This window comes from Panicum hallii, chromosome 5, assembly GCF_002211085.1.
Source record: "Panicum hallii strain FIL2 chromosome 5, PHallii_v3.1, whole genome shotgun sequence".
In the NCBI taxonomy this organism is placed as follows: Eukaryota; Viridiplantae; Streptophyta; class Magnoliopsida; order Poales; family Poaceae; genus Panicum; species Panicum hallii.
The window spans coordinates 4,613,184-4,639,619 of record NC_038046.1 but is presented as its reverse complement, the minus strand read 5'-3'; the positions used below and the strand labels follow the sequence as shown (position 1 = coordinate 4,639,619).

Sequence of the window (26,436 nt, the reverse complement as noted above, 5' to 3'; positions counted from 1 at the left end):
TGGATATGATTCATCATCACTTTCAAGGCAGAGTAATTGGACATGTTGGAGGGGGTAACAGTCCCAGCAGCTGTTTCATCTATACATCTGTATAGTCCAGTGTCGACAAATTCACTTTGATATCCATCGTCCAAGAAGGAAAATTGGAACCATCAAGAGCGAGGATATCAAACACTTCGGTTGCCATCTCACCTACATTGTAATTGCCAATAATTTTGAGAAATTTATGGCATATTTATGCAATTTTATGTGAACTCAAAAAAAATAAACTCGAATAATAAAGTAAATTTCCTTCATTTTTGGTAGAAATTCTGAGTTGGAGGGATAATCGCAATGCTAAGGCATGCGTAGATCCATATGATCTCATACTTCAAAGGATTCTTCTAATTTAGAGGATAGTACTGCATTGAATAAAAATAAAGTAGTGAGATAATACAAATTTGCAAAGTGCTTGTAAAGTAAAAGATACGGGAATGCATAGAGTGCTGAAACAAACTCATATATATATAATAACAGAGAGTTATAGGGTGCTGAAAGCAAATATATTCTCTCTAATTATTTGCGGAAAGTAAATTGTCCAAAACTCAGGGGATAGGGTGTAAATTTCTAAGGAAATTAAAACTCTGGAAAAATTAAAGATAACTGGGCTGTGGGCCGAGACAATCTCGGTTTTGGCCCACCGCCGCTTTCGGTCCAGGAGGCCCAGACGCGCCGGGGGTGGGAGAGGGGGTGGGGGAGGGCTGCGGGGCGCACGGGCTGGTGGGCCGCCGGCCCATGCTTTCTACGTCCTTGAAGGCCTGGCTCGGGCGTGGTTAGGGTTTACCCGCCGCCGCCACCTGCCCGACGCCGCCCACCGCTGCCGCCGCCGATCTGCCGTCGCCACGCCGGTTCGACGCCGCCGCCTCAGTCCGCCACAGCCGTCTCCTGGACCTCATCTCCCCCGCGCTTAGGCCTCCCCCTCACCTGGGGGTGGTGGGCGGCGGGCGGCGGGCCTCGCCGTCGGCGCTCATCTCGGCCGGGACATGCCCGGTCTTGATGATGCGGCGGAGGCCGGGGCGTGCGTTAGCCGCCACGACTGTGGTCGGGCGGCCAGGGAACCAAGGCCCCGGCGGTGGAGATGGGGGTACGAGCTGGGGCTCGGGCTCGGCGAAGCCGGGCGGCGCCGCCGCGGCCATGCTGATGGAGCTACCCGCGGCTATGTAGAAGGGCGGAGCGCCGCGGCGTGTGGCGATGGTGCCTCTGAGGAGGAACTCCGGCGGCTCAGCTGGAGTTGGAGTGTACAGCGGTGTCGTCGGCGTGTAGTCCGGCGAAGGTGATGGCCAGATGGCGCGGCACGGCGAGGCCATGGTGAAACCATGCTCTGTTGATGAAGGACCGGTGTCGCGGCGAGCGTAGTTTGTCTAGCCATGGCAAGGACAGTACGACGTCACCATGTCCGCCGGCATCCCATCGGGCTGCAGCCGCACCCTTGCAGTCCATCCATGGGACTCGCAGTGGCGCGGCGACTCCACCAGAATGCGTTTTGGTGCGGTGCAGGTGTCAGGTGTCGGCATCAGTGGAGGTCCGCGGCGGGTGGCGAGGCTGCTCGTTTCGCTGCTAGCAGCTCTAGTGGCTCTGCGGGCAGCGGCGCCGTCGTCGTGGCGTCGTCCTCCACAGCTGGCGAAACCAGAGGGAGGAGACCGGGGGCCACGGCCGGCAAAGCCAGCACCACGGCCCCTGCCGCGTCAAGGACGGCGCACTGGAGGCCGGAGAAGCTCGGTGAGTTGCTAGTGCTTGAGGCGACGGAGATGGCGAGCACGAAGATTGCGTCGAAGAGAAGAACAGGCATCAAGCAAAATGGGCACATGGTGAGCCATCTTACCCGTCGAGTTACCGGTGATTTCTTCATCTCTTTCCTTGTTCTTGCTCAGTTTGTTAGAGCTGCTGATAGCGTGATTTCTTCATCTCTTTCCTTGTTCTTGCTCAGTTTGTTAGAGCTGCTGATAATGTGTTGTGAATAGAAAATGTAGAGACAAGAGAGCTCCCAATAGCAGCTGTGAATAGTGAATTGGCAATTTTCTCATTGATCTCAAGGTTCCTTATATAGGGAGATTACAAACACACTAATTCTAGATATTAGTGTAGTACATAAATTCTCTTTGTAACAGCAACAATAAGGTGGATTAATGGTCTTAACCATGGCTGTTACCATGGCTATTGCACACTCCATGGCTGCTGCATTGAAAAGGTCAAATAAAGATGTTTGTAACAAGTTTGTTGCAGCTGGTCGATGTGCGTGCGTCACCCCCACCGTCGGTTAGAAAAGCAATGATCTCTTTTTAAAAATGTTAACTCTCAACCTAGATTTGTGAACTGTTTAACCAATTACATTTGTCGACTATCATCTATCATGCATGTCCATATATATGCTGTTAGAAATCTCAGAAGCAAAATTACAACAAATGTGAAACCCATCCAGATGTATGTGTTGCTGTTGAAAGCAGCCATGAAACTTGTCATGTATGTGTTGCAGTTGAATGCATGCAGATGTATGTGTTGCAGTTGAATGCAGCCATGAATTGGACTGATGTTTATGACACAAGTCTGAAGATCAAAGCAAGGGATGAATATGATGCGGATTGATGTTCCGTAACTAAGTTCGTCCCAAATTTCTGCTGCTTAAAAGTTTGTCATCCTACCTTTCGGCTTTCAAAGCACTTGACGTGTGAAGTTGGCCGGCCGGCCGGGGCTCATCAACGGACGTCGTCGGAGATCGGGACGCCAGCAGAGGAGGAGGACGACAGCTCCGTCGGCGCAGACGGGCTACACAGCTCGCCACCAGTCCTCCTTCGTGTTCGTGGATCAAATTTTTTTAATTGAGCCTTTACAATTTTTTTAACTCAGCTCTCTGCACATTTCAATCAATGGTCACTCCAGTGACTAGTGCGGCCCCGTTCCTGCTCAGTGGTGAATGCTCCGTGCCACCGCAGCGCTGGAGGGAGGGCTCGCGCCGTGCGCGCCAGCCGGTGGCAGGGACGGGCGCGGACACCGGATCCCGAGGCGTCGTCGCCGGTGAAAGGAAGAGGACCGCTAGAGTTGCCAGCACCGCTTTCAGGACGTCGAGGCGCCGGCGCTGCCGCGGGAGCATCTTCGGACGAAATAGTGCCCCGGGCGGCGCTGCCGCGGAGGCAGGTACGGGACACGGCCAGGGGAGGCCGGCGCCGGCGGCGCGCTGCGACCTCGCCGGTTGCATGTCCCCAGACCGGGACATTTGCAACTATTTTTAAAATACCCTCTTATTTGAATAAATAGTTTCATATTACACCATATAATTTACATACAACCCACCAATTTGGATCGCGATTAGTAACCCCTAATTATTTTCAAATAGACCCCTGGCCGTGGTGTGCTCCTCCGCCCGTCCGCCGTCGTCCTCCATGCCGGAATTGGCAAACCCCGCCTCGGCCACCAACCCCTAGCTCAATCCCTAGCACCGTCCCCATTAACCTCACCCCTAGCTGCAAGACTTGTGGGGCAGCGCGCGGTTCGCCGAAGTGCGCACCCGGGCCTTGTGGAGCGAGACGTCGGACGGGCATGGCGGCAACCTCGATTGCGATTTCAAATTTGCAGTAGGGTCGGCGGCCGCCTCCGCGAAATTGTAGAGCCGACTGTAGATGATCTTCAGTCAGTGAAATTGTAGGCGAGCGATATCTCAGACAGACGATATCAGATGAGATGCTTGGACTCTTCGTCGGTGTTTCATTTTTGTTCCTTCTGTGTTTCATGCTGCCTTGGTCCTTCCTGGACGTCATGGAGGACGATGGCGGAGTGGGAGGCGAGCAACTCCAGGTCGCAGCGGTGCTTCGGCGAGCCAAGGAGCGAGAGGCGCGTTTGCTGTGACACGACGGGCGAGAGCTCGATCGAATTTGGACCTCGCCCTGGGTTAGTCTCGCCGATGGAGAGCCCGACGACGCGGCACCGGAGGTCAATGGATGGCCGGCGAGAGCGCATACGGGTCGGTGAGGGCCACCTGGCGTGCTGTGGGCATGTCCAGGCCCGACGGCGGGTACAGCCGCATGGACTCGATCTGTGGTGGCGGCGCGGCGGTATGCAAACAGGCATCAACAAAGGCACTGTGTTGCTAGCAAAGAAGTGGAGGAGCGGGACCTTCAGGTTCAGAGAGATACTACTACATTTTGCAACTATGCCGAGCAGATTTCAGTATCACAGTGAGAAATCACTCGAATCAGAGGCTGTTGAGCTCTTAAATATGATGGTTTGGCAATGCAGATGTTCAGAACATTGCTGCCGATTTCAGTATTGCAGTGAGAAATCACCTGAATCAGAGGCTGTTCTTTTTCTAAAAGAATCAGAGGATGTTGAGCTCTTAAATATGATGGTTTGACAATGCAGATGTTCAGAACAATGCTGCCGCGCGTGAGCTGCTGCTCGAAGCTGGCTGACAGCCTGATGTTGTGGGAATATCAAATTAGCCTATGCCTGTTCTGTTTGCATATGCTAGATGGTGCGGTAGGATAAAAGGTGCTGTGCGAGCTGATGCTCTCGAGGCTGGCTGTGGGAAGATCGAGTTGGCTTATGCCTCAAGACGATGCTGTATAAGCTGCTACATTGTGAGGTATTTACAACCAAGTAATACCACAAGCATCTATACGTCATCAGTTCATCACAGAGCAAAGCTTGCCTTGATTTACTTTTTGGATGGTGTGGATTGTAACCTTTTTTTTCTAAAAAAAAAATCCAAGTTTAGGGTGAGAAAGTTGTGGTGCATAGTCGCACAGATGGTAAAATTGTCAACCAGCTGATGCGGAAAGATGTTGGGCCATGGTTGATGTGTGGCGCCGCAGGAAAGGGGCTCAAAGTATCTTTTCATGTGGCGACGGCATCATGGTCCCAACAAACCTATCGGCAAACCTCGATGATTTACGTGCACGTTTCTGTGCCAGTGGAATCTCTCGTTCAGCTTTCCCTATTTCATTTCGGTTCTCTGCCTTGCAAGAATATCGATCGAACTTATTCTGATGAGCCTTGGGTTCCCGTCAAGATGTTAATTCTCTTGATGCTTTCCTCTGTGACGCTTGACCTTTTATTTTTGAATTTATTTAGGAGATCAACTTGATCTCTCCTTTATTTATGGGCTACGCAAGTCAGTTGGACTTTGTTTAGGCAGTTGCTCACCTTCTGATTCGCTATCTTACCTTAAGAAATCGTTTCCCTCTAGCAATCGCCCCTGCTTTCAGAACACTACTAAATTCCGTGGTCAACCGCGATCTATCACAGAGTTGTCCTACTCTGGATAACAAATTAAAGTAAAAGAAGATGGCAAAGATGCTGACACCTTAGCCCCAAATGGGCCAAGTGTAAACATGTGGGATCACACGTCGCATTTTTGCAAGAATCGAGAGCTCCTGCAAATGAGATTGGATTGGAGCTTGGTGTGCTGATCCTATTTTAAGCAAGGAGGAATCGTGGGCCCGGGTCCACGGAGGATGATTTGGACTGCAGGAGGAGGAGCAGGGCCCAGCAGGCTCCTGTTGATCTCTTCTGTTTTCGTTCCCTGTGACCTCAGCGATGATGTCAAAAGAAGGCCGGGCTCGGCATGGTTCTTCTGGGGCCGTGGCTGTTGTGGTGCGCGCTGTGCCGTCGTGGGGACTGGATAGCGTGATCTACACCGTTGCATTTGCAGCCTTGGGGTTTTCAGCTCCAGGAAAGCTTCATTCTCAGTTCACCTGTGGAGCATCACACACCTGGGGGAGATAGCAGGTATGATGGCAAGCGTTCATGACACCTATCATAATTTGGTGGGAAAACAACATATTTTTCCCTCGTGAATCATGGAATTGCCGCTTTCAGAAGCCAGAAGGGGAGTTGGCTCCTATATGCTGGAAGGTTGCTACTCTGCTCTAGTACTCTAGAACATCAGTTTTATTCAGGGTGCAGCAAGAGAGAACCAGCAAAATCAACTCACACCTTTTCATTTTTTTAGAATAATAAAGAATTCCTTTTTCTGGCAATAATACTTGCCGTTGGAATCTAAAAAATTTTGGTCGAAGCGCAAAATATTTGGGACCAGGTGGAGCGATTATTTAATCTTTAATAGAGCACCTATTCTCTGTTGAACACATGCCCTGATCCCCATGCTTGCACATCAACCAGGCCCCAGTAACAACTAACAAGGCACAAATCCAGTGAAAATAGCATCAAGTTGTACAAAATCAGCACTAAAAAGGCACCATACTCCCAGCTATTCCCGCAATTTTGGCATGCCCTATTTGCCACTAATCCTTTTCCCCCATTGGCCCGGTAGGATGGGACCTACTCGATTCCAACCTAATCTAGTCGAGTCCATGGCGGCACCATGGAAAGGCAGCGAGAGGATGAAGAACAAGCGCTACCACACACAGTAGAGAAGAGAACGACGCGACGCGAGCCGGTGGGCCCTCGTTGGAATTGGGCCTCACTCTTTTTTTGACGAGACTTTTCTTTTTTCCTTTCCCAGGGCCTCGAATCGCCCCCGCGAGGAACAGGGCCCACCGCTCAGCACCTGATCTTTTTTTTTTTGAGATCGCTCAGCACCAGATCTGACGCCACCTGCTCTCCTTTCTCCTCGCATCGCATCGCATGCTGAATTGCTAATGCAGCCAAGCCAAGCCACACCCCTTCTCTTTCCTCGTTCTGGTTACCGTGCGCCGCTGGAGCACGCTACGCCCTTCGCTGACCTCAGTGTTAGACTGACACCACGGCCCCACACCAAACGGGCTTACTATCCACTGTACAAAGCAGCTGGAGCACGTTACGGCGCCGCGCTGGGTGGGGGGCGAACCGCAACGGAGCTCGCACAGTGCAGTATCGGTAACCGGAGGAGAGGTGGGGTGGGGAGCTCGTGAGGTCAACGAGGGGGGAGCGGGCAGGAAGGCTCGGGGCTCCTTCCTCCTCCTATAAACCCACCTCATCCGCCTACCGGGCTCCCATTTTCTCGCCCGGGAGCCGCAATTCCGACCTGCTGCTTTGTAAGTCCACCTTTGAGTTGTTTTTTTACTTTACGACCTTCTTCTAGCTGGCTCGATTGAAACGAGAACACCGATTGAGGAGCTGGCGAGGATAGCATGGGGGGAATTTATCTGGGATTTGTGCTGCTCGCCTCTTGATGGTTCTCTAGATTGCTTATTAAAGAATTCGTAGAAGGTGGTTTCCCTGTATTAATTTCTTCTATTTTTGCCTTTTTTGTCTGATTTGGGCCCTATCTGATAAAGATAAAAGATTTTTTTTTAGTAGAGGAGGATCTTGAGGTTATGGAGGAAGGGTGATACATGAGGGATTTGAGATCCCTTGATCTGGAATCTTTGCTCTACGGCTCTGGTTGCTTTGCTGTGTATTCTTGAAATTCATCAGGGGGGCAAAGAAAGGAAGTGTTTTACTGAATTTTTTTCTTCGATTAGGAGATTTCGGATCTTCGATTTGATCTCGTTAGGGTCGTTCATTGAACTGAACCAGCGCCTGATTCCCTCATGATTCATTTGTTCAGTCGACCTTGTGTTGCGTGTGTTAAAGTTTGCATCCATCCTTCTGATTGCCTCTACTAGGTTTCAAGCTCTTTTACTAGATGTTGCTATGGCCTGAGTTTTCGGATGCATACTTTTCTGGCCACAGATCTCTTGATGCGTTCAGATTAGATTATTGACTTGTCTTTTAGTGAAGATCTCGAGAAGTTATCTATCAGTAAAATATATTCAGTAAAAATATTTGTTTGGTGAAATACTAGGACATGATGAGCGAAGTAGTGGTCTGATTCTGACTAGTAACCTCGGCTAGCTGGTGAACATACTCTTTTAACTTCCCAATTGTTTCCTGAAATAAGTTTCATGTATGTTCCCTGTTTCTGGTATGTTTCATCTGAAATAAAGAGGTAGGATTGTCAATAGAAATAGGCACTGGTTTTTCTTTTGAACGAGAAAGGCCGTTTCTGCTGGCCACTAGTCATAGCTTCCTTCTAGCTTTGGTTATGAGTATGACTCAAATTTATCTTTCTGCAACCTATAATCTCTGAATCTCTCTGCTTCAGGGTTCATACTCGCCCAGTAGATCAATTCTATGCCGGATGATTGTATTTCCTGGGGTAGAAGGGCGTACTGAAGCAGCACTAGGGTGGTGTTGAATCGAAATGGAAGGCGGGATGTCAAGTTTGGAAACTGCCATGAAAGCTTCTTCATCGGTTGCAAGTGGTACGGCAAGGAATGCTGACCCTGACCAACAGACTGTCCGTTCCAATTCAGTAGAGCAGTTTTATTTTCCAAGACCTGGCCAATCTTTACCAGGCATTCCACCATTCTTTGGGCCTCCCTCCTCCAGTTTGTATCTTGCTAATGACAATGAAGCTAAAGTTGGCAACCAATTTGAACCAAATCCTTCACAGAGTACAGATTGGGACCCGCAAGCTATAGTTAGCAACCTAACTTTCCTTGAGCAGAAGATCAAACAGGTAAAAGATGTTGTGCAGTCCATTAGTAGCCGAGAGAACCAAGTAGCTGGCGGTTCCTGTGAGCTCGCAGCAAAGCAGCAGCTCATAACTGCTGATCTCACTAGCATTATAATCCAGCTGATCACAACTGCTGGTTCGCTGCTCCCTTCAATGAAGAACCCACTTAGCAGCAATCCAGCAGTAAGGCAGCTCAGCAACACTCTTGGTTCTCCTATGGGCTTTGGCATGAATGCTAATCAGCGACCAAGTGTAGACAGCAAGACTGATATTCCTGACATTGGAAAGGCCTCTGGTTATGAGGAACTGATCAATAGCCTTAATACTACCCAAGATGAAAGAGATGATCTGATCAAATGCCCAAATCCTTGTGGTGGGGAAGGGTCTGAACCAACTCCGATGGAAGACCATGATGTAAAGGAGAGTGATGATGGTGACCATGAGGGAGAGAATCTCCCCCCTGGTTCTTATGTAGTATTGCAATTGGAAAAGGAGGAAATTTTAGCACCACATACTCATTTCTGCTTGATCTGCGGGAAGGGCTTCAAGAGAGATGCTAACCTAAGGATGCACATGAGGGGCCATGGAGATGAGTACAAGACTGCTGCGGCTCTTGCCAAGCCCACGAAGGATTCTGGTTCAGATCATGCACCAGTTACAAGGTACTCATGCCCATTTGTGGGTTGCAAGCGGAACAAAGAGCACAAGAAGTTCCAACCTCTCAAGACAATCTTGTGTGTGAAGAATCACTACAAGCGAAGCCATTGTGACAAGAGCTACACCTGCAGCCGTTGCAACACTAAAAAGTTTTCTGTGATTGCCGACTTGAAGACTCATGAGAAGCATTGTGGTCGTGACAAGTGGCTCTGTTCTTGTGGAACTACCTTCTCTAGGAAGGACAAGCTTTTCGGGCATGTTGCGCTTTTCCAGGGCCACACGCCTGCGCTCCCCATGGATGATGTCAAGGTATCAGAAGCATCAGAGCAACAGCAGGACAGCGAGCCTATGAATGAAATTTCAAGGAGCATGGGGTGCTTCCCTTGCAGCTCGTCCGATGGCATTTCAAACCTTGACATGAAAATGGCTGATGATGCACGCGGCTATTACTCGCCGCTGAGCTTTGATCCTTGCTTTGGCGCACTCGATGACTTCACTCGCCCTGGATTCGACATCTCTGAGGATCCCTTCTCTTTTCTGCCTTCGGGATGCAGTTATGTACAGCAGAATGGAGACAACTGATGGAGGTCACCGTGATGATGACGACAAGGGCACTGGCAGCCTCTATGTATGGTGTATGCATGATACTAGTCTGGTTCTTGCTATATTCAAGAGTCATTTTAGGTTATGCCTTTCTTTTTTTTCTTAAGTGTACTTTCATTTGGTGGTCATCAATAATGAGCACGTCTAGCATTTCGTACAGACTGAGATAGCCCCAATTTTCTGTATATACATGCAAGTGTTACTCTTTCATTTTTACCTGGCCTTGCTACATGTTTGTAGTGCCGTGAATTTGTCATAGCAGGACAAATAGACTACCGTTTAGCTGAGTGAAATGCCATGACACAGATCAGAGATAACAAGCTGCCCAGCTGCTAATCTGGTTCTGTTATTGCTGGGAAAGAACTGCATGGTTGCTAGCGAGTGGTCCTTCTCCAGAAACATCACGGTGCTAGATTTGTGCAGAGCTTGATCTGGTGTAGTTTCTCGCTACTGCATCTGACAAATTGATAATGATGACGATGTATACGGAGAACTCTGCACTCTTGTTGCTCTTTGATGGGAAATCACGAAGAAATTGAAGCCTAATTTTCCGACCTCCCACACCTTCCAAAACCGCTCTCATGACGCACCCACCAACCACCACCATTGCCGCATCACCTTCATTTGTTCCATTGCAATCTTGCAGACTTGCTAGTGCAACTCGCGGGTCACAGACTCACAGCAGGCCTTACCCCCAAGCAAGCGCGGGTCCACTGCTCACTTGCTCAGGCTGCTCTTAAGCTGAGGGACAACTAACCATTTCCCCCTTCGTACCATGTCTAATCGCCTCCAAGCGATGGTTTCTCCATTGCCTTCTTCACCGTTCCCAGCAAGCCAGGCCGTGGCATCTGACTCGACCTGACGCACATCGGCGCCCGCGGTCTCCTCGCCGAGGTCACGGCGCCCTCTGCATCGACGATGCGGAGCGACGGCGCTGGCGCTACCGCGGCAGCGGCCGTGCACTCGAGCACGGCGGCGTACTTCGTCGACCTCGGCATAGGCACGCCGTCGCTGGCGCTCACGGCCGTGCTCGACACGGGCAGCGACCTTATCTGGACGCAGCGCGACGAGCCGTGACAGCAATGGCGCTTGAACCATCAACGTTCGATCCACTCGTCGGCTCCGGCGAGATAACCATCACACCTACGCACCGGAGCCCAGCGCGTCGTCGAGGAGGACTGAGGTCAAGCGGGGAAGGAGGAAAAGTCTCGGTACCTTGACTTGATCGCTGCCGCACATGTGAGATCCAACGGTCGTATGAGATCGGGGTGGACGGTAAATGAAATACCGTCCACCCGGTCGGCATTTCATTTACCGTCCATTCCCGGACCGGGCCTGATCGCCGCCACTGCTACGAGCGCGTTTTTTTCGCCGTAGACTGGACGGCGGCGGCTCGGAGGCCGGCGACATGGGCTTCTTCCAGCGCCACGACGCGTCGACCATCATCGACGGCTGCAACAGCCTGCTGCTCTACTACGCGTCCCGGCCGCCGGCGTTCCACGTCGTAAACCCAACCACGCGCCGGCGGGCCGCGCTTCCTGCGCCGCTCGCGAGGGCGCTGCTCTCCGTGCTGTCGTTTGACCCCTGCGCCTCCCTGTTCTACAAGGTGCTCTGCTTCGTTGGCACGTCGGATGCTTATCCCTCCAGACATGAGAGGTGGAACGGTGCGGCGGTGCCATGGCCAGCGCGGTCCCAGGTACGATGTTCTCAGTTCTGCGGCGTGTGCCTGCCTCCGGCGAGGGCGAGAGCCGTGACAAAGCGCAGGACCTCGACGTTTACTCTAACGCCAGGACTGCTGTGCTTGCGCAGCTAGCCAGCGTGCGCTCGCTGCCGCACGACGACCTTCGGAGCGTCCTCCAAACGACCTCATGTGCTCTCCCCATCCAACACTCGCCTCTGTTAGGACGTACGCGACCAGGAGGCAGGGACGCGGCCAAAGTAGCACTCGTCGGTAGAGCACCGTCGAGGCGCCGAGGAGCACGAGCGAGCAGCGGTGCGACCTCTGATGCCCCGTGGACGGCGGCGACGTTGATTCGGATGCATCGGCAAGGCTAACTAGCTAAAGCCATCACAAATTGATTGCGAGGAGGCTGCCAGGCCTGCGAAAGCGGCCGGGGGGCGCGCCGGCAATGCATCGACGGGTGTTGCTGGGATTGTCTGCTTTGATCTCGCCCAGCACAGTTGCACTTGCCAAGGGCTTCCACCGAGTATAAGAAAATTAAAAGGAGTGGAAGTGCAGCCATTGATAGACAAGATTGCAGCCAGACTACCATCGTGGAAAGGAAAGTGTTACACAGCTAGACAATTTTCGATATATTTTAATTCCAAATATACTAGCAATTTTATGATATAAATGAGTGATAATACGTGAATAAAATATGTGCATGTGTTCATGTTATTCTTACTAATAACCATGAACCAAGAGTTAAAGCACAATAGGTTTAGTAAGTACCCCAAGGAGGGACTAGTGCTGGAGGCACCGGTTGCGTCGTTACCGGCTGGAATAGACATACTATTCGACTGGTCTTGCTCGAAGTAGTCGAACTATGTCGATGCAGGAAGAAGTTCGCAGTGCAGTCCCACGAATGGTCACGCCGGGAAGTAGACGAAGTAGTCGTTTCCATGAACGGTCATGCCGGAAAGTAGACGAAGCAGTCGTTCGGGGAGCGAGCAGTCGCGTCACGACGTCTCCCCTAGCGACCCACCTTCCCCCGCATGCCGAGTCGCCGACGGTTCCATCTCTCCCGTCCCGACGAACTTCTCCTCTACAGCCCGCCGCCCTCCCCTCGCTCCACCCCGACCCTCGGGCCGCTCGCCTCCCCACCGCGCCGCCGCGGTCGCGCCATCCCACCGAGCCCCCGACGCGCGTGGCACACCTCCGCACCAAGCATCCCCACCGGCCGCCGCTTCGCCGTCGACCCGCAACCGCGGCGCCGCCGCAGTCCCGCCGCGTCTCCGCCCTCGCGCCAAGCCGCCGCCGGGCGTGGCCGTTCGCACTCGGGCCGCTAGCCTCCCCACCGCCTCCCCTCCGCCTTCTCCTTCAAACCCGCCGAGACCGCCGCCGCCGTACTCTCCTGCACGCGATCCGGCGGCCGCCGCTTCCTTCAGCAATCGAATCCAATCAAGTCCAATCGGGGATGGACACCACCCAGCTCGCCATGTTTGAGGAGGTGGCCTCGCTCACCAAGGACAATCTGCACAGCAAGCACCTCATCCTCTCCACCGAGGAGGCTCTCATCGCCGCCCTCCAGCAGCTTCGCTGCACCGACGCCGGCGACAGCGACGGTGGAGAGGAGGACGGTGCGGCGGACACCATATAGCTCCAGCCCGCCGGGGCTACCACCGCCTTCTCTTGCATCGCCTTGCTGAAATCTACGGGTACTGCTGCCTGCTAGCTCATTCGGGGGTGGTGTCGCGAGTATCACTGGCTGCTGTGTAGCAGCTGATTTTGCCTGCCTGTGCGTAGGTTCGCACATAAATCGGTTGGTGAAGGCGAGGATCGGCACTTGGTCCTCCAGCGCTGCCCTGAAACAACCATCTATGTTGGCAAGCTTGCTTGCAAATATCTGCCTTATAATGATGTATCCTTGACCTGTTGCCTGACATATTTATACCTTTCCTGTTGTGTTTCGTAGATCATGTTCTGACATTAGATCACAATCACTATCGTACCACACCATTAGTATATTTCAAGGATCTAGGATCTTTCTGCCACCACTTGAGGCTTGGATGAATGCAAGATCAATAGAATTACAGCCAATTACTCTACACACACAGATGTTTATTTCTTAACATGTCTTTCCAATTGTATAACTAGACCCTGTGTAGGATGATGGTCTATTTTAATTTATTAATAAACATGATCACTTCAATGGTTTATAATATCTATATCTCATTCTGTTCCTCAGAGAGCGGGAGCTGAAATAAAACTGTTTTTGTCACTTGGATCTCTGCATATTCTACTAGCATGTGCCAATTCAAGTGCAGCTTCTAATCCTAGCATATTATTATGTGCTGCTTTCCTTGTGTTGGAATTGCCTCTCGCTTGCATTTTTTCTTTCTATATTATCATTATCTAGAGAACTCTGCTGCGTATCATTGCTTGAGTAAATCTTCAGCAGTTGTTCATTTAGCCCTAGGTTGAATTAGTTATCTTGTTGTTGCAGCCCTCCTTTCCTTATTAGTGATATGTTATGGAAGTTTGAAACGGTGATGATTCCACATCTGTTGATGATTCCATATCTGTTGTGCTAACCAGAAGTAATACAGGTGAGCCTCTCTTTATTTAAAATATAGATGCACATTTATAAAGAGGTATTTTGATCGGCATCGGTACAGACAGTTGTAACGCACCTATTAAAGAGCTGTAGAATGTAGACAATCATGACAGTTACTGATTAGACGATAACCTCAAGTAGGAAGTGACTGTCATTTGGTCATATTCAAATTTGTTTCACTTCAATGTTTTGTGAGAAATATGGCAACTTGAGATGTTACAAACTGCTTGAAGAAGTGAATCTGCAGCCTTGCTCCATGTGGGCTTTAAGTGGGTGGATAGCCGATATATCCTTTTTTACCTGGTTCATTTGGCAGCGTATGTGCTTTCGCTGTTTGTACAGCCATATACTGATTGAGTGCCATAGACGATTTGATTATATGCTGTCCTAACCAGCTAGAAATTGACATAAATTTGTTTTTTTATCCCTACATAGATCATTTGAGACTAATATTATGAGTGCTGGAGGTGTGAAATTTTGGACGGTGGCTGTTTTCCAATATGATTTTGTATCATCGAGTATTACATTAATAAAGAGTGTGCACTTTTATATTTGCATGTTAATAGGAATGGCAGATTCAGGAAGAAGAAATGGTAGTTCGAGCCCCACTTGGAGACCCACCAAACAACACCAATGGAGGTAATCAAACGAAATAAACAATGGAATTAAATTTCATGTTAGATCGGTTCAATCTCTAAGTATATGTTATCCTGATTCGATGTGTAGGGACTAAAACATGCACCGAGTTGGAGGCTACGGCCACTAGAAGTTATCCTAAGGAACTAGAGAGAGAAAGAGGGAGAGAGCCCGATCCGCAACAATGTCCATTGAACAGACAAATGACATGAACAAGAAGCGTCGTGATTCAATGTCTAATGAAAAGAGGAAAGAGGAATGACAGCAACAAGTAGCGTTCTGAGTTGTATAAGGCTAATAAAGGACAATCATTATGTGAAAGTTTGCGTGCGGATATCGATGAATCTAGAAGTATCGGTTCACTAATGTCTGGTCAGTCACAGATGCTTCAGATTTCTATGACTCCCCAAAACACTGGTCAATTGCTCAAAGGTAAAAGGCAAAATACTGAATGCAAGGACCTGCCAATGGCGATCTCCCTTAGTGCGGTTTGGACTGCCACTTGTTCATCGTGAAGAGATATGTCTTGTGAAGTAGTTATATATATTCTATGAAACCAATACCATTGAGAAAGAGCAATCTGTATACTAATCATATCAACAGAACATATATACGGCACTGATTTTGGGCTCTGCATATGGTGAGAAAGAGGTGATGGCATTGATTTGTGAGATGCTATGTGTGCGTCAACTTCTTCGAGAACCGCACCCCTATTTGGAAAGGGCGTTAGTTTGCATAATTAGGATTGCAGATCATTGATCTTGGCTTAGTGATTTGTGGGTATGAGTTATTGCACAGATCTATTTGGTCGTCGCAAATTTTCTTTGATTATTTGTGGTGAGCACGGTGGCACCATGCTTTGTGTAAAAGGTAATAGCAATTTGTGCTTTCTGAAAAATGATTGATTTCAATTCAGAACATGAGGTGGATATTTAAAAAACATTTTGATTGCTTCTACTGTAACTATTGAGTTAATCACAATCACCTCTGGAATTAGCCAGCGTGGTCATTGCCTGGACAGTTGACTACGAAGATTTCTGTGGTGTTTCAATTTTCATACAATATATATGATATTTTATCTGGTTTTTTATTGCATTTTCTTCTGAATCTGACATCTACGACATAGCCCACTTGGCGTTCTTTATAGTTGCAGTTTTCTCTAGCCCATCAAAAGCAAGAGATCTATGCATACTTATTTTATTATTCATTATTATGCGGAAAACTTTGGTGTATGATCAACTTATGCAATGGGAGGGGAGAAACCAATAATTGCAGGTGTTCTATGATTCTATCACTCCGAGTTGCATTTTATGGAAGCGTTAAGATGCATATTTCTCATACAAACAAATCGGATTAGTATATATAGTTTTTATTGCCCGTAGCAAAGTACGGGCACTTAGTTAGTCTAGTAAAAGACTGAAATTGGTCCTTTCTTCTCGTGACTAAATTTTCACTCTTCTACATGGTTTTCTATTCTTCTACTTGTCTGGCCAAAGCTCCAGCACCACAACTACCAGAATGTTGCATGAATAAGCGCACAAAAAGGATCCTACATTGTTAACTTGAAATTAAATATATGCTTATTATGCAGCAAAGGAGTCAGCATCGGTTCTATATTGCATTAGCCCACACCAGTTGCAGTGTCCGTCCATGGTAATTAATCAATTATAGTTAATGTGTTATGCGACCTGAAAATGGGTATGATTGGTAGGAGACACTACTTTATGCAAATCTTGAAAGCAATCCCAGCACAGAAATGCAAATAAACAATATCCCTGGATAAACTGATCGAAAATATCATATCCTTCAGATTGCAAGTTGCAATTTTACAGATGTGCCATAAATTCAAAGGATTGACTTATGTACCATTCTTTTCGAAGAAGATTATGCCCAGTGGAGTGTTTCGAAGCCCTTAGTGCTACATCTTTATTGATTATCGTATTCAGTTTGGGAATCTTAGCCCTAATCCTCATTTCTTTGAATGGTTCAGACAACTTCTTGTTCTTTTTAAAATACAAAGACAATTAGGAATAGATGTTTTTGGTCATTTATTTGAATTGTAGGTTTGTTAGGCTAGATAGTTGCCCTTTCTTCTCTCCTGCTTGGTTTAGTACGTATTCAGTCATATGCTATTTGCTTGGTGGTTTTATAATTTTACGCTATGAAGATTCTCTCGTAGTTATGTTATTGTAATTCTCTTACTTTTAATGAAATACATGCTCAGGCACCTTCGCTAAAAGAAATTATACTAGCTTCGCGAAGATCTGGTCCCCAATCCCGGCCAGGTGGCCAGCGGCGTGTGGTGGGGGACTTTGAAATACCATCCGGGTGGGGTCCTCTCGTGCCCGTTAGATCGTACATACGGAAGACAGCTCCTTCGCTCGACTGCTGTTCTCCTCGACAACGCACCGAGCTCCAAGCCGCGCGTCGCCCGACGAGCCAGAATCCAGCGGCTGCAAGAATCACTTCCGAATTCCGATGGTTGTGAGAGCTTCATAGGTAGGTGGGATGATTATCCCGCCGGACAAGAGAGGTGGAACGGCACGGTGGTGCCATGGCCGGCGCGGTCCCAGACGTTTCTGACTTCTGCGGCGAGCCTGCCACCGGCGATGGCGAGATCCTCCACAAGCACGACACCATGAGGCTTCGACCACGACATTGACTCGGGCACCGTAGCTAGCCACGGCTGTCTGTCAATCATTTTGCCGTCCGCGATCAGGGAGGCAAGGGCGCCGCCAAACTGATCAGGGAGGCAGTCGACGACTGCGGTCTCCTCGCGGCGGCCGACCGCGTCCGGCGCGCGGCCAGGTGAGCGGCCTCCTCGCCAGCTCGACGCGGTCACGGCGCCCTCCGCATCGACGATGCGGAGCGACAGTGCTGGCGCTTCCACTGTCACGGCGGCGGCCGTCCACGCGAGCACGGCGACGTACCTTGTTGACCTCGGCGTCGACACGCCACCGCTCGCGCTCACGGCCATGCTCGACATGGACAGAGACCTCATCTGGACGCAGTGCGATGCGCCGTGACGGCAATGGCGCCAGAACCACCGTTCGATCGACTCATCCCCTCCGGCGAGATAACCATCACACCTGCGCACCGGAGCCCAGCGCGTCGTCGAGGAGGACTGCGGTCACGCGGGGGAGGAGGAAAAGTCTCGGTACCTTGACTTGATCGTTGCCACACATGTGAGATCCAACGGTCATAAGAGATCGATGGTGGACGGTAAATGAAATACCGTCCACCCGGTCGGCATTTGATTTACCGTCCATACCCGGGTCGGGCTTCTTCGCCGCCACTGCTACGAGCGCGTCGCCGTATACGGGACGGCGGCGACGCGGAGGCCGGCGACATGGGGTTCTTCCCGCTCCACGACGCGTCGACCATCATCGACGGCTGCAACGGCCTGCTACTCTACTACGCGTCCTGGCCGCCGGCTTTCCACATCGTGAACCCGACCACGCGGCGGCGGGCCGCGCTTCCTGCGCCGCGCGCGAGGGCGCTGCTCTCCGTGCTGTCGTTCGACCCCTGCAAGGTACTCTGCTTCGCGGGCTGGCTGCCCCGGGGCGCGACCATCGAGGTGTTCGACTCCGAGCGCGGCGCGAGGCGGGGCCCGGCATAGATGCCGGGCACTGCCGCGGGCTCGTGGCCGCCAGCGGTTCACGAGTGTCGGCACGCGCCTCAGTATCTGGGAGCTCGAGGACGCGGGCGCGAGCGAGTGGGCACTGAAGCACGAGATCGAGATCTTTGACGGCGTTCCGAAGGCTGGAAGCAGATGATGACGAGCGCGCGACCTCCGGTCTCTGCAGCAGAACCTCAGTGCTTGAGGAGCTCGCGGTCGACGTATCTGTGGGCGTAGCTCACGGTGGAGGTCACGACTCACGACGGCACCGACGACGAGCCGCGCCGGACTGTGCAGCAGCGCGGTGCAAGAGGCCTGGAACGCGCACGTAGCATGCTACGGGCTCACGGTTGAGGCCATGGCGGCGTGGTTCTCTTCTATCTCACGATCCCAGCCAGGCGGCCAGCGGCGCGAGGCGTCTGATCTCTTGGGGGACGGTAAAGAGATACCGACCTGGTGGACGGTATTTCAAATACCGTCCAACTCTGCGCCTCTTGTGGCCGTTAAATTGGATGTGTACGGCCACAATCGCGTCCGACTGCTGTTCCTGTTCTCCTCCTCGACGCGCTGAGCGCCGATGATCCGCGCGCCGCCCAACGTGGCAGAGCCCGGTCGCCGTAAGAATCTCCACCGATGGGCGATGGTTGCGACGAGGGCTCCGTGGGCACGAGGGATGCTTATCTCGCCGGAGTGCCAGCCTGCGCGTGAAAGCCATCACCAAGTACGACGAGGAGCCTGGTAGAGAAAGTCGTGCGCGCGGCACCGTGGCTGGCTTGGACCGCCACGTTGACTGTGTTACAAAATAGATGACAAAGAACAACGAAGAAGAACCGATCAACCAAGAGAACACGAGGATTTAACGTAGAAAACTCTTCCAAGGTAGAAGGGAAAAACCACGGGCGCCAGCCAGCAGAACTTCACTGTATCGAGTACGATTACAAACGACATGAATTTACAATAATATTTCTCTATCCCGAACGGCGGCTTACAAGAGATATCTATAAGGTATATATAGAAACCCTAATCCATCTACACCGCGGGGGGCTTCGCCCCCCCACCCCTACCCCCAGGCGTCCCCGGGTGCAGGAGTCCATCACAATGGGCCACTTCAGCTTCCGCTTCGTTACGTCCGAAGCCGACCTTTATACGTGTATATATAAATTTGGATCACAACTTAACTTAACAGACTCGGACGCCTCCGGGGAGCGAGGAGGCTGTCGTCGGCTCGTCGCCATGACTGCTTCATCCTGGTGGGCCACAAATGCTGGTCACCGAGGTCCGACTGTCGCCTCCGCGATCAGGGCAGTGACCGCCGACGAGCGCTAGCTCGCGAGCAGCGGTGCCGCCTTTGACGCCTCGTAGACGGCGGCGAGGTTGATTTAGACTCACAATTCGGATGCCTCGGCAGGGCCTCTGGGCGCCTACGCATGGACGGCTAGAGCCATTATAAGGACGGCGCGACACACGTATGGCTTTGCTGAATTCAACCGGCCAGGCCGAGAAGCTGCAAAACCTGTCGGCTTTGGTGTTATTACGTGCACTAGTTTCTGCTGCGACTGCTCAATTTCTACAGCCAGCCGACACCATATATGCATCAGATTCGAAGACATATTGGCTACTTCACACTGTTGACAATGGATAATTGGATGTTGTTATCCGACATAAATAGTGAGTCAGATCAATAGATACACTATATCAAACATGACCAGTACCATAAAGTCATGTCCAAATGCGCATGCTTAAAAGGACGCTGAAAAGGGGCAGAAGAACAGCAAATGCTCCGCAGTCTCAGGTGCCCCCATACAAAGATCACAAGTAACGTCATCAACGATCTTTTTCTGGAAGAGATTTGTTTTGCATTGTAGGCGGCCATTTAGGAGCAACCAGGTGAAGAATTGGACCCGGGGTGGTGCTCTCGAGTTCCAGAAAGTGTTTTTTGTCTGCTGAGTTGGGTCTCTGCTTGCTTTGATCATCCTGTAGAGTCCTGAGGTGACCAGTGTCCCATTTTCTGCTGCAAAGGGGGTAGTCCTCCGGTCTTCTGCAGTGGTCAGTCAGAACGACCCGGTCTTCTGCAAAGTAGAACACGTGATGCGTGCATCTTCAATCACGATCCATGGCAGAATAATTTAGTTCTTCATCGGAGTCCATCACTTCCTTGTAGTCGTAGTACGCAGGCGCCTGCATCAAAGGCAGATACATGTCAAATTGTTGCCTAAAACTAATGCACAACCTAGCCTTCTTTCTTCATGTAACTGCGTGGTAGTAAACATGTATTGCTGATTTTGCTTCACATACCTCTGGGCGCGGTTTGACAGACTCAAAGCAGCAGAACATTGGTGTGGCAAAATCTGGAGCACGGAGCACAAGATATGCTCCAAGGTTATTGTACCGTTCCTCTTAAGCCTACATTGAAATATTGACATGATGACGTTATCCAAATGGCATGCTTAGTAATGTTAAAAGAACTACGACAATAAGTGCTAACCTGAAACTGTGGATAATCGGGTGCACTGAAAACAGTAATCAACTTTCCAGAATTCACCTGATGATCAATTGTGAATCCATTATTCATTCCTGAAAGATCAATATGCTGGTCCCTTGCATCTGGTCCTTCATGGGACCTAACAATGAGCTGTAAAAAGATAGACAATAAAATAAATGAGTTAAATCGAGCCTATAACAAAATATCATCAGTTAATAAGCTCCATCATTATACCACTAGGCAAGGTTCTAAAACCAAGTACAAGTCAGTCTCACTAGGTCACTTCACCTTGTAGAAAGTGCTCAACCTTGTAACATGTTTCCATTTTCATAGTCTTTTTTACACATGAACGTTCATATAGCATCAAAAACGAAATACAATGCATCTATTTTTATTTATATAATTGGTTTAGAGCAAAATGCATTTTCAGATCCCTAAACTCTTAAAATGCATTTTCAAATCCCGAACTTATCATAACGTGCCATTTAGGTCCCTAAATTTTCAAAATAAATTTTTAGGTCACTAAACTTGTTCCAGGTGCCATCCAGGTCCCTAAATGCTCAAAATGCATTTTTAGATTCTCGAAGTCATTATAGGCATCATCACTAGCCCAAATGGAGGGAGATGAGGACCTCTCTCAATTCTCGCGCTAGATCTTGCCCCTTCCTGCTGTCATGCCTTTAATCGTATTCTCTTCTCCTTCACCTCCTGCCCAGGCTGTTGCCCTCTCCCAATCAAGCGTTGGACAACACTGCAACAAGCCGCACCTTCTGGTCACTAGACTCGCCTACGCTTATGGTGCCGGTTAGATCTGAGCCCCTAGTCATCATCCACCTCCTACACCGCCATTCTCGGTCTGTTGCTCCACCAGTACAAGGTGGTTGCGTAGGGTGGCGAGCGAGGAGGAAGCAATGCCACCATTTGCAGGTGACAAATTCGAAGACATGAAAATGTATTTTGAAACTTTGGGAGCCTAGATGGTACCCCGGGACAAGTTCACCTAATAATGCATTTTGAGAATTCAACGACCAAGACGCCCCCCCCCCCCCTCGAAAAGTTCAGAGACCGCCTATACATTTTACCCATTGGTTTAAATAAAAAAATACCAAACATTGCCTACTAAGAATGAATAGAGAAGTCATAACACGATTATTTTCAGCTGGAAGAAAGAATCAACACATGAGCCAAATTATGTCAATTAATTAGGGAATGGATGGATTTTATTTGTAAATCACGAGGATGAAGCATCAAACAAGCTGCCACTGTTCCCATGTGCGTCAAAATCACCCAAAAAAGCATTGGCACACTTAGTGGCAAAACTATGACTTGTCAGACAATCCCTTAAACATAACCACTGAAAATTAGCAACAAGATTAAAATAATTATCGTATGAATAAAGCTTTTAGATGTACAGTAATAAACTATATTAGTAAGTAGTACACCTAAGTGATAAGCTGGTTTTATTGGGCATTGTACAAGGCCTGTTGACCGATTTACCTAGTAAGAAAAAAATGAAACCCAGCTTAGGAGGAACTAGGTGTTTTTCATAATTTTAAGAAGAAAATAGGCACCCAAATTAGAGTTGAAGAGGACTCAAACCTGAGTGGCTGGGTTGCACTTGACTGATTTACCCCCAACTAGTTGAGCTAGGCTCACTTAACTGATTTACCTAGTATAAGGCTTGTTGTTACTAGTATGCCCATTATATACTCGGTTCTGCGTAGTAGTACCATGCTGTGTGGCCTAATCCTTGTGCAAAGTCTCGTAAACCTATTAGAGCCTTTCAGCTAGGTATCAGTGAAAATCTATACAAAAGAATAGACATATCAGCCTACCTTTAACTGCAACATAATATAAAATGGCAAGAAGTAACCAAAGAGAAACCTTGAGATTGTTTTCCAGCATAAACTTCTCAGTCATATCAGGACCCCATAATAAACCAAGACCACCCCTTGCTTCATTCAGTGAAAGACCCATCTCTACTGAAGGATCAGACCAAAGAATATCACCAGTAATTAGATTAGAGCCTTTCCATGGAGGATCAAGCACATTCCTTCTTGCCTTTGACAGTTCTTCTAAGGATCCGAGCTTGAGGGTAGATGAGACAATGCTGGAATTAGCTGTGCATTTACGGGCTCGTTTATGCTTTTTCTGTGGCATGTTCATCGTACCACGGAAGAGCCCTCCATGAGCTGTATAAACACATCCAGCTACAACTGATGCCAAAGGAAGGTGTTGGAAGCATTTCAAAACTAGCTGATAGATTTGGCTGCCATCATCTACATATTTGGTGAAAAGTTCGTTTTTGAAACCATAAACTGAAGTGCAGTACTTTGATTCATGATTGCCACGAAGGAGAAACACAGAGTTTGGCAGACAGACCTAGAAAATTAAGATAAACACATGAGTTAAACAAAATGCAACGAATATATTATGTTTTGTCTTATTATTGATATACAACAACGACTTTCTGAGAAATTTAACAGAAAAAATTATTACAGGTGCACATGTCTTCAACGATACTTCCCACATGGGCATGTATATCCTTTATAATATGACTTCTACAGATACAACTGGACAGATCACAGTTTGTAAACGGCATTCTTCTGTAATAGAATTGAGATAGCTGGTAACATGACTATTGGCTAGATGATTGTAAATGAAACAGCAACAGATGATTGGACTTAACAGTTGAGAAAACAGCACAAGAAATTGCTGATGTCACATACAATATATACAAAAGCCCTCAATGACCTTGGGTAAAACTGGCTGGGAATAACTCATATCCAATTTGCCAAGGTTGGTTTCTAGCAGGCTTAAAAGGTATTGTGTAGCAGCATTTGAAGTTCAAGCTACGCTCTCAGCAATTCCGAAGGGTCTGTGGTGTCTCATACTAGGGCATGAAAACACATCTCACTTTGGGAGAATAAAATTTGTCCAAACCAGTCACTCCAAGTGGTTCTCCTTTGCAACAGAAACCATAAGTACCCTGAATCATCTGAAAATGGCAGAGTACCGGAGATTGGAGAAGCTCCCTTCTGCTAACACTCTGACATGCCGCGAACTCAGTTTTAAACGCATGGTTGAATGGAATACTGGTGATGATCACCACATGATCATGATTGTTAGATCCATGATCATAACAAAAAGTTTTTCGTTGCTACAAGGTGAACAGCCACATGTGTGCTGTGCAAATGCATGGTTTCAGATGAGAGATGTGTTGGAATTGAGCCCTCAATCTCACACTCGCTCGCACCGGCCGGAGGAGGAAGATGAACAATGCCCGCACACGATTTTGGCGCCGAACGCCCTGGCCGCTCTAACGGCCTGTATGTTGGCTTCAATTGATTGATAAAACGGACTCGACTCAACCCAAACGAACTAGATTACATGGCATTTTATAGCCCCAGGCGACCCAGTGGCCGAGCATGCCGAGCCCGGCGACTCTCACGCGCACGTACGTGTGACTCCACGCCGGACTTCACTCGCACGATCTGCATAACGCCGCAGCACATCGTGATGAGCCCATTCGCTCCACCGCACGACCCGGCCAGTCTCATGCAGATCAACACCACTGTCACCAACTGCCTCCGCCATTCTCTCTGCAGCTAGCCTACCTAAGCACACACGAACTAACTCAACGCATGCACGCACACACGCACGTACACGGCTCACACAACGCACACAGCCAAGTCAAGATTAATGCTAACAATCACCCCCGTAAGCTTGACATGGCGATGCCGGAGTTGCCGCAGCTGCCATCATCTTCGTCTTCAGGGCCTTTTGTAGCCCCCCTTTGGCGACGCAGCGCCCACACGATCGGCGAACTTCCTGCGCACGCACGCACTCCTAGCGACCCGGCCTCTCCCACGTTCTGGCCATGAACCTCCGTGAGAACCGGTCCTCCAGCTGCCGATCCGAGCCTAGCGCTCCTCCGTTGCCGCCAACCGCCACATCGGCCATCCCTGCACCTGCAACCCTGTCAACCACGCGCCGTACGCGACAAACTTGGCCATGGACCCGAACGCGAGCTCGAACACGCGCCGTCCTGGCCGGACACGCCTGGAACGTGGCTATACCAACGTTCCGGCCTAAACGCTGTCCCTGGTGCGACTCCGAGCCCAAACCGTGCACCACGGACACCACAGACTCCGACTTCAACAACCCTAAGACGCTGGCTGTCATGACCACCCGCTCGCACGCGACGGACACGACGCCGACTCGACACGCACACGCCACGGCCACAAACACCATGGCGTGGTTTATTCCCCCTAAACCACAACACCGCCGCACGTCCTGCCCTACAGGAGCGTCGGCTCATCGTCGGCGCCGGCGAACAGCGCCTCCTCCTTCCTTGGCTTGGAGCACTCCCTGGAGAAGTGGCCGCGAACGCCACAGTTGAAGCACCGCCCCTTGCCGGAGCTGCGACGACGCCTGTTCGCACCCGAACGAACGCTGCTGCCTCCGTCGTCGTCGTCGTCGCTGTCATCTTCACGGCCACCGCTACGACCTCCCTTCTTGTCACGCCCACCGCCGCCGCGCGCACGCTCCTTCTCGCGGCGTTCCCGCCGGCGCGCGTCCCACTGGTCCATGGTGAGGTAGAGCTTGCCGTCGGCGCCCGAAGGCGGCGGCCCGTCATCCTCGGCCTCAGCTTCCTGTGCCGCGCGCAGCCGCCCACTGGCGTCCTCCAGCGTCAGCATGGCGAGGTCCGCCGTCACTTGGATCGCCACGGCCACCTGCCGGAGCGACTTGGGGACGACGCGCAGAAGCTTCTCCACCACCCTCCGTGGCGGGATCGTCTCCCCCACCGTCTCCAATGCGGCGACGATGTTCTGTAGCCGGAGCGTGAAGTCGTCCACGCCCTCGCCGTCGTTGAAGCGGATGTTCTCGAATTGCCGAAGAAGACGTTGTGCCTCCACCTTCTGTACTTGGTCGCTGCCCACGCGCCGCTCCTTCACCGCATTCCACGCCTCCAACGCGGAATTCTTCGCTGCCAGCGATGCCACCATCTCTGTCGGCACAGCGCTCGTGATGGCGTCGAGCGCCATGCGATCCTCCTGCATCGACACGCCGCCGGGCTCGATCGCGCTCCACAGGCTGCGGGCTTGCATCTTCAGCTTCATGACCAACGACCACTGCGTGTAGTTGGTCTTGGTCAGCATGGGCCAGCTCGCCGGCCCGCCGAACTCCCGGATGACGCGCACCACCTCCCTTTTGCCGCTGCTCTCGGCGTCAGCGCCGCCCTTGCCGGCGAACGGCTTCTTCGGAGAGCCTGGAGGAGTCTTCTCATCTCCACTCGCCATGGTCGTCGCCGTCGCACTCCGCCGCGGGACCACGCGCTTCTTGTTCGCCGACTGTCGAGGTGGGCTCACCGATCCGCTGTAGAACATGCACCAGCGCACCGCCCTAGCCTCGCCCTAGCCTAGCCCTGATACCAATTGTTGGAATTGAGCCCTCAATCTCACACTCGCTCGCACCGGCCGGAGGAGGAAGATGAACAATGCCCGCACACGATTTTGGCGCCGAACGCCCTGGCCGCTCTAACGGCCTGTATGTTGGCTTCAATTGATTGATAAAACGGACTCGACTCAACCCAAACGAACTAGATTACATGGCATTTTATAGCCCCAGGCGACCCAGTGGCCGAGCATGCCGAGCCCGGCGACTCTCACGCGCACGTACGTGTGAC

At 50.4% G+C, this 26,436-nt stretch overlaps 2 protein-coding genes, 1 long non-coding RNA gene and 1 pseudogene across 4 annotated transcripts; 3 read left to right on the top strand and 1 right to left on the bottom strand.

The window, feature by feature from the left end:
- The first annotated feature begins 697 nt into the window (after positions 1-697).
- On the top strand, positions 698-3,493 carry LOC112891909. 2 transcript variants are annotated; one of them, XR_003228619.1, is made up of 2 exons: positions 698-1,847; positions 2,513-3,493. XR_003228619.1 is itself a non-coding variant. In XM_025958912.1 (2 exons), the coding sequence occupies exons 1-2, from the start codon at positions 1,407-1,409 to the stop codon at positions 2,620-2,622; spliced, it is 537 nt and encodes a 178-aa protein (XP_025814697.1). In that variant the 5' UTR covers positions 698-1,406; the 3' UTR covers positions 2,623-3,493. The 2 variants fall into 2 exon arrangements, 1 of the variants encoding a protein (XP_025814697.1); XM_025958912.1 differs by having other exon boundaries at positions 2,527-3,493.
- Positions 3,494-6,696: 3,203 nt separating this feature from the next.
- On the top strand, positions 6,697-9,949 carry LOC112895790 (zinc finger protein STOP1 homolog). The gene is made up of 2 exons (XM_025963782.1): positions 6,697-7,007; positions 8,060-9,949. Exon 2 carries the CDS (start codon positions 8,159-8,161, stop codon positions 9,710-9,712), a length of 1,554 nt encoding a protein of 517 aa, XP_025819567.1. The 5' UTR covers positions 6,697-7,007; positions 8,060-8,158; the 3' UTR covers positions 9,713-9,949.
- A 2,439-nt stretch (positions 9,950-12,388) lies between these two features.
- Positions 12,389-15,317, top strand: LOC112895791. The gene is made up of 4 exons (XR_003229271.1): positions 12,389-13,111; positions 13,200-14,002; positions 14,577-14,649; positions 14,737-15,317. It is a non-coding gene; the product is annotated as an uncharacterized LOC112895791 (long non-coding RNA).
- A 5,048-nt stretch (positions 15,318-20,365) lies between these two features.
- LOC112891523 lies at positions 20,366-25,001 on the bottom strand (annotated as a pseudogene).
- Positions 25,002-26,436: the final 1,435 nt, after the last annotated feature.

Excerpts from the sequence above, each read along its gene's own strand:
- LOC112895790 (XM_025963782.1), top strand. The coding sequence starts at position 8,159 with ATGGAAGGCGGGATGTCAAGTTTGGAAACTGCCATGAAAGCTTCTTCA.
- LOC112891909 (XM_025958912.1), top strand. The coding sequence starts at position 1,407 with ATGGCAAGGACAGTACGACGTCACCATGTCCGCCGGCATCCCATCGGG. Across the intron at positions 1,848-2,526 it reads TCAAGCAAAATGGGCACATG|ATGTATGTGTTGCAGTTGAA; the intron begins GTGAGCCATCTT and ends GAATGCATGCAG.